Here is a 13,015-nt window from a genome sequence, read left to right on the forward strand (position 1 = left end):
TACGCGACAAAAACTACTGCGAATTACGAACTTTGAAAATATAAAGGATCGACTTAGTGTTCATAAATCATGAAATTTTTACATAGAGTTAAATTTTGAGTTTCCTAACTGCCATATAAATTTCAAGTGAAAATAGTGATTTTTCAGTTTTATAAAAATATCTTAAGCCGAGGCCGCGCGATTAGAAAACGTAGAATCCATAAGCGGAGCCGACGGCGAAAATGAAAATGAACCTAAGCTACTTAGAAAAATAAAGCGACTATGATGTGAATAAGAACTTAAAGGAATAATAAGGGTAATATAAGTTGAGAGGGTGCATAATAAGTAGCGCATGAGTGCGAGTCGCCGTAAATTATAACGGGACCTAACGAAGTGAATTATGTTATGATTATAGATTTCCGAGCGGAACCTAGAACATCCTACACCTCGAGATACCCAGGCAAGTTTACGAACCCAAATCCATTTACTGTTGTGTTGTGAAAGGATTGTTTTATTATCATTGCATAAGTACCATGTTTGCCATGATATGTAGTTATTGAATTTTGCATGATATAGCAATGTTGTACGATAAGTATATATCGTGAAATATTTAATTTTGCTATAAGCGTAACGTATTATAATAAGACCGAGAGTCGGTCGGGATTTCAAGGTAAAAACCGGGGAATCGTTTCGAAGATATTATAGGACGATTACAAGTCCATAATAGTACGTTTTAAAGGGACTTAACGTCCACTTACGAAACATTAAAATACCTCGAACTTTTATTAAAACGACTTCCCAACGATCATATTCCCTCAACTATATTTTATTGTTCGAATAATAAATATTTTATACCTATTCCTTTATTATGGGAGAATTATACTCCAATGATTATTTATTTCAAACCCGATTAAACATTAAATATTATTAATTACGTAGACATAAACTAGTTGAGGAATATTATTTTAAATATTCTTATAGAAAGTAAACTCATTCGAGGTTTAATTATTTATCGATTATCATTTAATTATTATTTATTAAAGGGTTCATTTATGATTTAAAAATCATAGAACCAAATTTAAATTACTTTCTGATTTCGAAAATCATTCGAATAATTTCAGATCGTCGGAGGATACTATCCCGACTTATTTAATATTTTGAATATAGTTTTAAGGAGAAACTTTTCACCCTTATTTAATATTTTGTTGACAACGGTCAACTCACATCCTTAGTACTTCCTCCGAAAACTTTTGGAAGTACGTATATATATAAAGTAAAGCTATACCTATCAACAAGCAAAACGCTTGGGGGAACTTCGATGTGGTTCGAGTTCTCGGAATATGATAGGATTTTCTAAAGGACAAGGGAGGGTTGGAATATGATAGGTGATGCGTTTACTTTTAAGGTATTCGCAGGTTAATAAAATCCATTACAGGATTGTTTTCATAAGAAGGTGTGTATCACCAAGGAAAACTATTTTTGAATAAAACATAATTATCAAATATGATGTTTTACGTAAGTTATCGTACAGTCATTTGCATACTATACATTATTATACTGGGCATTATAGCTCACACTTGTTTTCTTAAATTGACACAACACAACAGTGAATCAGGATGCCTGCCATGAGAACCACAGCCAGGAAACGGGTAGGAAATGGCCAATTGTTACGTAGATTGTTTGGTGCTGTACCACAGGTAGTCCGAATAAGTTGGATTAGTTTTCAGTTGTTTTTAGTTTGGCTTATTTATAAGTATGATTTATGTAAGGTAATAAACAAGAAACGTATATTTGTCTGATGGACTAGCCTTACTTAAAGGTTACTCCCCGGTAAGACTTAATCACTTTTGGGTTGTAATAATTATCACTTGATGGTTGAATTACTCTAGTTATGAATGGTTCGTTTCCAAGACAATAACCTGTAAGTGTGTGTATGATAAGTGTGGGGTCATAAAGCGTGAGTATTTATATATTATAGTGTGAGTTGTGTGGTTGTAGTAGTTTAGATAGCTTGGCCTCCGAGATTCCTGACCCCGGATTTTGGGGCGCCACAGAAATGGTATCAGAGCATTAGGTTATCAAATCTTGGAAATGATAGGATATAAAATACGTAGACGTAAGAATAATAAAATAATCAATTAGAGCTCAAGTCGAGTTCGTCGTCGGGCTACACGGGTAGTCTTAACAATTTTACCCTCAAGGGAATTTCGACTCTAAGTTAGTAACACCTTGCCTATTATGTCATGTACCAGTGGAGCCTATGAGGGAGGTTGATCCTGTTGAGGATGTTATGGTTCCTGAGCGTGATCCTACTCCCGAGCCAGAGAACCCACCCATTGATGATTCAGATGATGACCCTACTGAGGATGTCCCAGAGGAGGAGATTGACCTTCCTGTCCCTATAGCTAATGACGTTGAGATGACCCAGGGAGATGGCGTAGGTTGGAGGGATGTAGAGATGTACCCTCACCCGACTATTCGCTCTCCTACTCCACCCCCAGGGATTCAGAGCCCTATGCCCTATACTGATGATGATGACGAGGATGGGATATATGCACAGGTCTATGAGGCTTACGACATATCCTCTAGCGACCCAGACTCACCTCTACCACCCCCGACAACCATACATGTAGTTGTACACGACTGGATGGTGGCTCAGCTTAACGCTGAGATTACCGCGGAATCTGCTCGCATTGCGGAGTTACGCCAGGCATTGACAGCTGAGAGAGCCATCAAACTAGGATACCCAGGGGATTTCAGAGCTGCTTCTCCAGCCGTAGCCCGTAGAGAGATTGATGGGATCGAGCTCCGTACCCGGGTGCAGATGAGGATGACAATGATTGGAGGATACATCCCAGTAGTTGATGCAGAGCTGATGTTGGCAGGAGCGATGAGGAGGGTGCGTGACCTCACACGCAGTGACAGTGACTGAGAGACTAGTGACTAGATATGGACCTTGCAGAAGGCTGGGTGACATGTCACCAATTTTGATAGGATAGCTGGTAGTAGATAGCATTCCTAGCCCTTTAGGGTACACGGCTTATGTATTTGCATATCAGTATTCATGACAAGTAGTAATGTATTGCAATTAGGCATGTATGAACTTAGCTAATTATTTTGTCCCCCAAGATATAAGTGGGAGACCTTACGAAATATATATATAAGCAGTTATAAAGAAATTGATGTCCATATTATTGCACTTTATAAAAATAAGCTAAATAATAAATGACATGCTTACATATGAATAAATTAATCCAATTGTAAAATATTACAACTACATTGACAAATTTTCCTTATCAGAACAATGCCACCCCGTAGAAGAGGAACCAGGGCACAGCGCGCAGAATCAGTTAACCAATAATGGAATGAACCTGAGCCTGTAGTAAATGAAAAAAGTGAAGAGGACCTAGACTATAATGAATATGATGAGGAAGAATATGTAGAAGAAGAGGATGAGGATCCCCATTAGGGAGGGAACCCCATGAATGAATTTATGGAACTGCTAAGAGCAAATCTGAACCAACAGCCTATTCCACCACAGCCACATGTTGCCCAACAGACTGTAGCCACTGCCTTTAGGGACCTTCAAATCTCTCAAACCCCCAGAGTTTCTAGGATATGCCGACCCCGTTGAAGCACGGGCCTGGCTTAAAGAGATAGAAAAGTCCTTCGAGATACTAGGGGTTGAGGAATGACACAAGACCATTTTCACTTCTTATATGCTGAAAGGAGAAGCTAACTACTGGTGGGAGTCCAAACGAAACCTAGAGACTGATGTTGTGATCCCATGGGATAGATTTACATGACTTTTCTTAGACAAGTACTTTCCTAGATTTATGGAAACCCAGATGGAGATTAAGTTTCTGGAGTTAAAACAGGATAAGATGACTGTGGCAGAATATGAGGCCAAGTTTACTGAGTTGTCGAGATTTGTGCCTGAGTTCATGAATACCGAAGAAAAGAAAGCGCGAAGGTTTCAGCTTGGTCTGAAACAATGGATCCAAAACCGAGTGGCAGTGCTAGAGCTGACAGACTATGCCACCTTAGTGCAGAAAGCCTCGATTGTTGAAACTGGCAGTGAGCAGAGTGTGAAGGAAAAGGAAAATAGGAAGAGGAAGATAGGAAGCCAAGGAATAGGAACCGGGAACAGGAGCATTCGAAGCAGGTTCGTCAGAGGAGTGGTGTCCCAACCTGCGCGAGGCCCCGGATTCAGAAAGGCCCCAAGCGAGAGTGTTGGTCAGGGCGACGGACAATATAGGGCAACATTTCATAGCCAACCACGTGCCCCAATACCAGAATGTCAGACATGCGGAAAAAGACACCGTGGAGTGTGTACCCAGGTAAGAGCCCCTCTGACGTGTTACAGGTGTGACCAACCCGGATACCTTGCCAACAACTATCCCCAATATAGCAAGACATGTTTCCAATGTGGGAAAGCAGGACATATGAGGAAGGATTGCCCAATAATGAAGCCCCCAGTCTCAAGGATGAGCAAAGCTGCATCCAACCGACCCCCAGCTGCTAGGACCTTCAACATGACTGTTAGGATGCTGTTCGAAACACTGACGTGATAGCAGGTACCCTTTTGTTAAATTCCGAGCATACAAATGTCTTATTTGATTCTGGAGCAACCAAGTCATTTATATCTCAAGATTTTGCTAAAAAGCTAAAACTTAACACCATACCCTTACGCGAGATATTACAAGTGGAAATAGCAAACAAAGAAATAATTCCTGTAAATCAAGTACACCCTAAGTGCAAGTTGAAATTAGAAGGGAAGGTCTTCGAGGTTGACCTAATCCCATTTACGTTAGGAGAATTTGATGTAATCTTAGGAATGGATTGGTTATCCAGTAACGGAGCGCAAATAGATTGTGAACGGAAGAGGGTAAAGATAAGAGTGCAAAATGAAAAAGAAGTAGTGTTTAAAGGTCAACGACAGAACTAGAAATTTCTGACCATGCTACAGGCAAAAATATTGTTAAGGAAAGGAAACGAGGCCTATTTGGCTTATGTGGTAGATACCAAGAAGAAGGTCCCTAATATACATGACATACCCGTAGTAAACGAATTCGAGGATGTATTCACAGAGAACTTACCAGGGTTGCCACCTGACAGGGAAATAGAATTCACTATAGAATTAGCACCAGGAACGGCACCAGTATCCAAGGCCCCATATAGGCTAGCCTCAGTTGAGATGAAGGAACTAGCTTCTCAACTGCAAGAGTTACTAGATAATGGAATGATAAGACCCAGTGTGTTGCCATGGGGAGTGCCAGTACTGTTCGTAAAGAAAAAGGACGGCAGTATGAGATTATGCATAGACTATCGAGAGCTGAATAAGCTGACCATTAAAAATAGGTACCCTCTCCCCAGGATTGATGGCCTATTCGACCAACTCAAGGGAGCTGTACATTTTTCCAAAATAGATTTGAGAACATGATATCACCAGTTGAAAATCAAACTGGAAGATATACCGAAGACTACTTTTCGCACTAGGTATGGACACTATGAGTTCTTAGTCATGTCATTTGGGTTAACCAATGCACCCGCAGCCTTTATATATTTGATGAAAAGAGTTTTCAAAAAGTACCTGAATATATGTGTGATAGTTTTTATAGATGATATTATGATCTATTCAAGGACAGAGCAAGAACATGCAGAACATTTGAGGATAGTCTTAGAAATCTTGAGGAATGAGAAATTATATGCCAAATTCTCGAAGTGCGAGTTTTGTTGAGAGAAGTTCAGTTTTTAGGACATGTGGTGAGTAGCAAATGAGTTTTAGTTGACCCTGCAAAAATAGAGGCGGTATCCAATTGGGAAAGACCAACTACCCCAACAGAGGTTAGGAGTTTTGTGGGTTTAGCAGGATATCACCGAAGATTCGTGCAAGACTTTGCTAAGATAGCCGGTCCACTGACTAGACTTACCTGAAGATAGAAAAGTTTGTATAGACAGAGAAATATGATGAGACTTTTCAAGAGCTGAAAAGGAATCCAACTAGTTTGAATATAGGCCTTAATGGGATCTATCCATGATGCCCCATCCCTATGGGAGCTACAAGTTTAACATCAATGCTCAGTGTCTTTAAAACGCGAAAGTACACACTTCCTGAGCTCTTCTCTATCTCCGATGAAGCAAACTTAGACAACGCATATGCCTTAGCATTTTCCTCCCTTGGGATGTGCTCAACATGGCATTCATCGAATTGAGTCATTATAGCTCTTACTAGGCGGACATACTTAGCCATTGTATCATCCCTTGCCTCAAACTCTCCCTTGACCTGGGATATGACCAACTTCGAGTCTCCGCAGACTTTTAAGTTCTTGACTCTCAATGTCCCTACCAGGCCGAGGCTAGCTATCAGAGCTTCATATTCTGCTTCATTGTTTGCAGTTGAGAAGTCTAGCTTCATAGCATATTCAATCAAGAACCCATATGGGCTTTGTAAAACTAGCCCTACTCCTCTTGAACTTGTTTTTGATGCTCCATCATAATAGAGAACCCAATATTCATTCTCATTAACATCCTTTTTTTGTCTCCTTTATCACCTTCTGTGTCTTGAAGTATAGTATCCTCCTGCCCCCCGACTTCTTGGTTGGGTATGGTACATTCCACCACGAAGTTAGCCAATGCTTAGGCTTTTATTTCTGTTTGTGGCTTGTAATTTGATATCAAATTCTCCCAATTCTATTGCCCACTTAATCAGCCTTCTGCTAGCTTTGGGACAATGAATAATATTTCTCAAAGGCTGATTTGTTAGCACTTCAATTTTATGGGCCTGGAAGTAAGGGCGCTACTTCCTTGAGGCCATCACCAAGGGTAAAGCAAACTTCTAAATAATTGAATAATTTAACTCAGCTTCGTGCAAGATTTTACTGATGTAATATATGGGTTTCTGGACTTTAAGTTCCTTCTTAAACAATACAACGCTCAAGGCATTCTCTGAGACAGCCAAATATAGATACAGAACCTCATTCAGAGCTGGTTTGGCCAATAATGGGGCTTGAGCCATATACTTTTTTAACTCTTCGAATGACTTCTGGTTTTCCTCAGTCCATACAAAATCCTTTACCTTCTTCAAAAATTTGAAGAATGACAAACACTTGTCCCCAGATTTGGAGATAAACCGCCCCAACACAGCAACCCTTCCAGTGAGCTTTTGAACATCTTTGATAGTCTTTTGGAGCTCCATGTCCAAAATTTCCTTTATTTAATCAGGATTGGCCTCGATTCCTCTCTTGGAGACCATCAGTCACAAGAACTTTCCAGAACCCACTCTGAAAGCACACTTTGCAGGATTTAGCATCATTTTGTGATATTTCAGGACCTCAAAATCTTCCCTCAAATGGGTTATCTGGTCAGTCTTCACTAGACTCTTGACTAACATATCATCAACATAAACTTCCATAGTTTTACATATAAGGCCCTTGAAATCTTATTCACCAACCTTTGATCTTGAGACCAAACGCCATAACAAGATAACAAAAAACATCAAAGTCAGTAATGAATGATACCTTTGGGATGTCATCCTTGTGGATCTTGATCTGATTGTACCCACTGAATCCATCCATGAAGCTTAGCATCTCATGACCACTAGTAGCATCTATCAATGTATCTATCCTTAGCAATGGGAAATAGTCCTTAGGGCATGCGTCATTCAGATCGGTGAAATCCACACACATCCTCCATTTTCCATTAGCCTTTTTTACCATCACAGGGTTTGCTAACCATTCCGGAAACTGTATCTCCTCAATGAAACCAACCTCTAAGAGCTTCTCTACTTTTTGTTTAATAGCTTCTTGCCTCTATGGAGCAAAGTTTCTTTTCTTTTGCTTTACAGTCTTTCGCTTTGGATCCACATTCAGCTTGTGAGTGATAAGTTCCGGGTCTATGCCTGGCATATCAGTTACCGGCCATACAAACACATCACTATTTTCTTGTAAAAATTTCACTAACTTCCCTCCAAGGGGCTCCTCTAGTGTTGTTGGGTCCCAATGTGTTTGTAGAAGGGGGGGGGGTTGAATACAAACAGTACCGAATAATCGAATTAAATGCGGAATAAAAAAATGTGAAACAAAATTCAAGTTAAATAAAAATATTATTAAACTTGAAAGGTGTTACAACAACTGTATCGATTACAAGGTATTAATCTCAAATCAATTATCACAAATCTAGAATAAATTCGACATGAACTTTTTCTATTTTTGCAATAATTAGAATCAAATGCTAAACGCAATTTGAGATTAAGTTCTAGGGATTTTAATCCGCTAGATTGATACACAAGAGCAAGATAAAGATTTCTAGTGGATTGGATTTAACTTTACAATCTAGAAATTTAATCTTGAAGTATGCAGATGAAAAGATGAAATATTTCTTCTTGATTTTCTTTTCTGCCTTGTTTCTTGACTTCTGTGTTCTTAATAATAAGTTGCTGCTTCTCTGCTTCTTTTTAAATCAACAAACGAATAGAATTGACTTGGCATGACAATCCTATAGCTGGCAAGACTTTCGGTGAGACAATTGAATGAACTAGCAAGACAATCTGAATGAACTAGCATGACAATCAGAATGAACTAGCAAGACAATCATCCTCCTAGAGTAACTTTCGGTATGATAATGGAAAATGGCCTAGCATGACAATCGGTATGACAATCCTGATTGTCATGCTAGTTCATTTTCAATTGTCTTGCTGATTTAATGCTTGAATTTAATCCAATTAAGCTTCTGAAAATTCCTAAAATTCCTAGAATTAATTCAGAATTAATTAATCAATTAATTCAATTAATAAATAAATTATTCTTCGCAGATATAATTTATTTTCTTAATTAAATTAGATGACTTAATTAATTAATAGAGAATTAATTCTAGTCTTGAGCAGCAACCATTCTTCTGCAAATCTTCTGAAAATCACTGAAAATTATGAATCAATTCCATCACTTCAACGTTGACACTCGATGTACTGTCTGGTTCATGAGTGACTAACTTCCGTGACGTTTCTTCATGTCTTGACTTTGACACTTTGATTTTCTTCAGATTAAATCCTTGTAATTTATTGATACCCTGACGAGATCTCTGTCACTTGATTAAATCCACGATCTTGACTTATATCACTGAGGCATGATCAATTTCTTGAACTTCTTCCAGTGAATTAATTCCTCAAGTCTGTAGATGAACCTTGTCTCTGAATCCTTTGACAGATATTACTTTGCGAGATCTCTCTGATGGTAGTTCCACTATTTACTTATTACATTCTTATTTGAGTTGAGTTGAATCCTCGAATATACAAATAGGCTATGACATATGACTTACAATCTCCCCCTATTTGTTTGTTAGACAATAACACACAAATACCTAGAGGATAACTCAACTAACAAATAAGAAAAAGATATAAACATACATGCAAAGTAAATAGCAGAAAAGTTCTGGATGAGATTTAACATTTTCCAGATTCCAAGTAGATGTTCCTCTAGACTGAACATATCTTCAAGTAGTTCCATCTTCATTTGTACAACCACATTTCCTGTTGAGAAGCCCATATCTCTTGCTTCTCCCCCTATGAGAATCAACTGATTAAAGAAGATCACCTTCGTTTTACCACCTCTCCCGTACAATAGGATCCGCAGATAAAAACCAATGGTACTCCCCTAACTGCTTCTTCCCTTACTAGGAAATCACCTTGTGTTTACCACCTCTCCCGTACAATAGGATTCGTAGTTAGAAACAACAATGGTGTGGAGTAGTGTACATATGATCTTTTTCTTCCTCCCTGCTATTTCTCCCCCTTAGTTGAGGAATCCTCCAAACTATTACTTAAGCTTTTATCTCCCTCTTAAAGAAGGAATGTATGCCGTCGTCTGAAGGAGTTCTCATATTTCACTTGGTTGGAAAAGAAATAACAAGTAGTTTCTCTTTCTTCCTCACTGTGAGTGTGTGATTCTGTTTAGTGTACCTCACATGTGTTTCACTCTTCTCTCCACTCGTGTTTACACTCTTTCTCACAAGTGTATCACTCTTCTCTCATAGCTCCATAATCCAGCTGTACCTGCAAGGAAAATCACCTTAGCCATCCTTAAAGGAGGTCACAGGTGGTGCAATGGGAGTTCACAAATCCCCATCCTTGTTAAACTCGTCAGATAAATCTGAGTCATAATCTACAAGTTGCTAGTTTCCCTTTTAGGGTTCCAGATTTGAATTCTGGGAAGGTAAACAATGATCCAACGATTTTAGCATAAAGATCAAAGTTCCCTTCTAATGCCTGTGAAGACACTTCCTTGTGACTTATCAGGTAATATCTGAATCATTGTCAACAAGTTGCCGATCTGCACCTATGTCAGATCCACTATCCGCAGATGCATCCAGGGGATTTAAGCCTGGGGAGGTAGATACTGACCACTGACATATGGCTTTTGGATCAGTATCCTCTCCTAACACCTGTAAAGGCAATTGGTCCACTAACGAACCTTGAACAATCGAATCTAACCTTAAAATGGTCGAAACTCTTGTTTCTGTCAACTCATCCTTTGTGTGTGTAACCTCTCCTTGTGCATCAAGAATTGATTATTTTTGAAGTGGTGACACTACATCGGATACCTTGGCCGACAGGCAAAATTCAATAGACTCACCCTGTTGAGAGAATGAATTTAGTAACTGTTTTTGTGCCTTTTCAGCCATTACATCTTTTTGAGAAGATGTATGGGGGCTAGCAGTTGTCTCGATTTAAATACTACTCATCTATGTAGGAGACAGAGCTTACTGGGTTGACTACAGAACCTTCCTTATGTGGTGCACTAGGCACTATCTCCCTCACGCTCATTCATATTACTTTTAGTGGTAAAAGAGTGTTGGTTGGTTCTGTTTTTGTGTTTGTCTTTACAGTCTGGGATAGACGTTGTGGGTTTTCAACCTCATGACTGTCAATGAAAGAAAGTCATTGGAGACTGAACCTGTATCATAGAACATATGGTAATAGAGAGAAAATGATTTACAATAGTGATTTCAAAAGATTTTACATGAAATAAGAAATCACTAATGTAGAAAGAAGTTTAATTTTTGTTTTTCAAAATGAATGAGTTTTTGATAAAACATTGATCACTTAGGGTAAAGTCTAAGTAATTCTCATTCATGTCAAAAGCTTACAAATATCTGCAACATAATGTTAACAACATATCATTGACCGATACTTGTCAAGTACTTTAGATACTAATTGTTATGTTGCATAATCAATATACCACTGCACACCTAAAACAATATAATTGTGCTTAGTGATAAGAGAGTTATAAATATGACGACTCTACTAGTTCATATAAAATTGTAACTGCAGTTAGAGTGCCATACCATGTCCTTGACGATTGCTTGAGCAGTATACTAGTTCATACCAACCTGAAGTGAGATTGTGAAGAAGAGATTGCATAGTCCAATAGATCTGCAACAGCAAAGTTCATGAACTGTGGTGCACTGACTTCCTCTTTTGACTCACCAACCAGGAGTACACTTGTACACATCTTACTAGAGTACAATTCCAAGTGTAATGTGCAGCAGGTGCTTGATATGTCGTAATATTCTCAAGTCTCGTCACTGGTGCTATATGTTGGATACTGCTTCCTGATAATAGCCTAGCACAATATACAAAATTACAATGATAACATTCCCAGCTTGCAAACAGCCATATCCCTCAGATAAACCTTTGCTGTTATCTCCAAAGGTAATCAGGGGGCTAGCTTTCTCAATCCACATTTGATAGCAGGGCTCTATCTCCGGTCATATGTCTTGATGATCCACTGTCAAGAATCCATACTACCGGTTACACTTGTTTAATGCCCTGCACTACAAATGGATTAGACCTTCTTCGGAACCCATACTTGGTTGGGCCCGGCATACTTGTAGAACTGTCCTTTGTCAGGCAAAACAACATTTTTAATTTTAATTGCCTCAACTTTCTCAATGACTGAACATTTGACCTTGTAAACAGCGTTAACAAATTTCTGTTTAAGCTTAGGCACAAATGTCTCCTTTCTAGCCTTAGAAGGACTAGCAGTCTTAGACCTATCATGCTTCATGTTATTCACATGCTGACGAGGAGTAGTCTTATCATTAGACACATGCTTACCATTAAAATAAGCATACATCATATTAAAAGCACAAGACATACAATTAGAAACACCACATGCTTTATGAGAGTGATTAACAGCAGGCAATTTATGCATGGTAGACATGGCATTATTGTTATCCAACTCATATGTGTCTGAGTTAGTCTCAGTTGCTTTCACAACTTTGACTGGAACTTTCGACTCACTTGACTTGGAAACAATCTTCTCATTAGCATGATCTTCAGCACGTATTTCTTCATGAATAACAGAAGAGGTCGCATCAAATGGTTTAGCAATTGATGCTTTATAGAGGGGTTCATCAACACCCTTAAGCACATGTGGTACTTCCCTCCCTTTAGCACAGACATGAGGAGGGGAGTTTATGCCTAATTCTCCAATAGCAGCATTGTAATCATAACCTATTCCAGATGTTTGATTAACAGCTTGCTTACTGTAGAACTCTTTAGCCTTCGAACAAGAATTGAAGTAGGCTCTAACCTTAGTCTCAAGACCGGTGATCTTGTCTTTGAGAATAGTTTCGAGTTTTCTATAACAGTCAACTCTATTCTCTAGAAAAGATACCTGTTCTTTTAATTTGTCTTGATTAATGTGCACAAGTCTTAATTCATTGACCTCTTTCTCAAGGTCTGTGATCTGTAAACTTAACAGTTCATTATCACGACGTGCACAATCTAAGTTACCTCTTAGATGATAAACCATTTCAGCATCAGAAAGTTTTACCTCTATTCTTGACGATGAAGCTTTTCCATCAATAGCCATAAGAGCAAGATTTCCTTCATCTTCATCTTCACTGTCAGTATCATCCCAGCTTCTTCCCTTTGCCAGATAAGCCCTTTCAGAGTTCTTTCTTACTTGCTTTGGCTTCCTACATTCTGTGGCAAAGTGTCCCAACTCATTGCAGTTATAGCATCTAACGGTGCTTC

At 38.7% G+C, this 13,015-nt stretch overlaps 1 protein-coding gene across 1 annotated transcript; it reads right to left on the reverse strand.

The window, feature by feature from the left end:
- Positions 1-6,817: 6,817 nt before the first annotated feature.
- On the reverse strand, positions 6,818-7,177 carry LOC141714895 (uncharacterized). Its single transcript, XM_074518391.1, has one exon. The coding sequence runs from the start codon at positions 7,175-7,177 to the stop codon at positions 6,818-6,820; it is 360 nt and encodes a 119-aa protein (XP_074374492.1).
- Between the last annotated feature and the right edge of the window lie 5,838 nt (positions 7,178-13,015).

The sequence above is a fragment of the Apium graveolens genome, chromosome 3 (genome assembly GCF_009905375.1).
Source record: "Apium graveolens cultivar Ventura chromosome 3, ASM990537v1, whole genome shotgun sequence".
Classification (NCBI taxonomy): Eukaryota; Viridiplantae; Streptophyta; class Magnoliopsida; order Apiales; family Apiaceae; genus Apium; species Apium graveolens.

Coding starts and splice junctions, on each gene's coding strand:
- LOC141714895 (XM_074518391.1), bottom strand. CDS start 7,177: ATGGAGCTCCAAAAGACTATCAAAGATGTTCAAAAGCTCACTGGAAGG.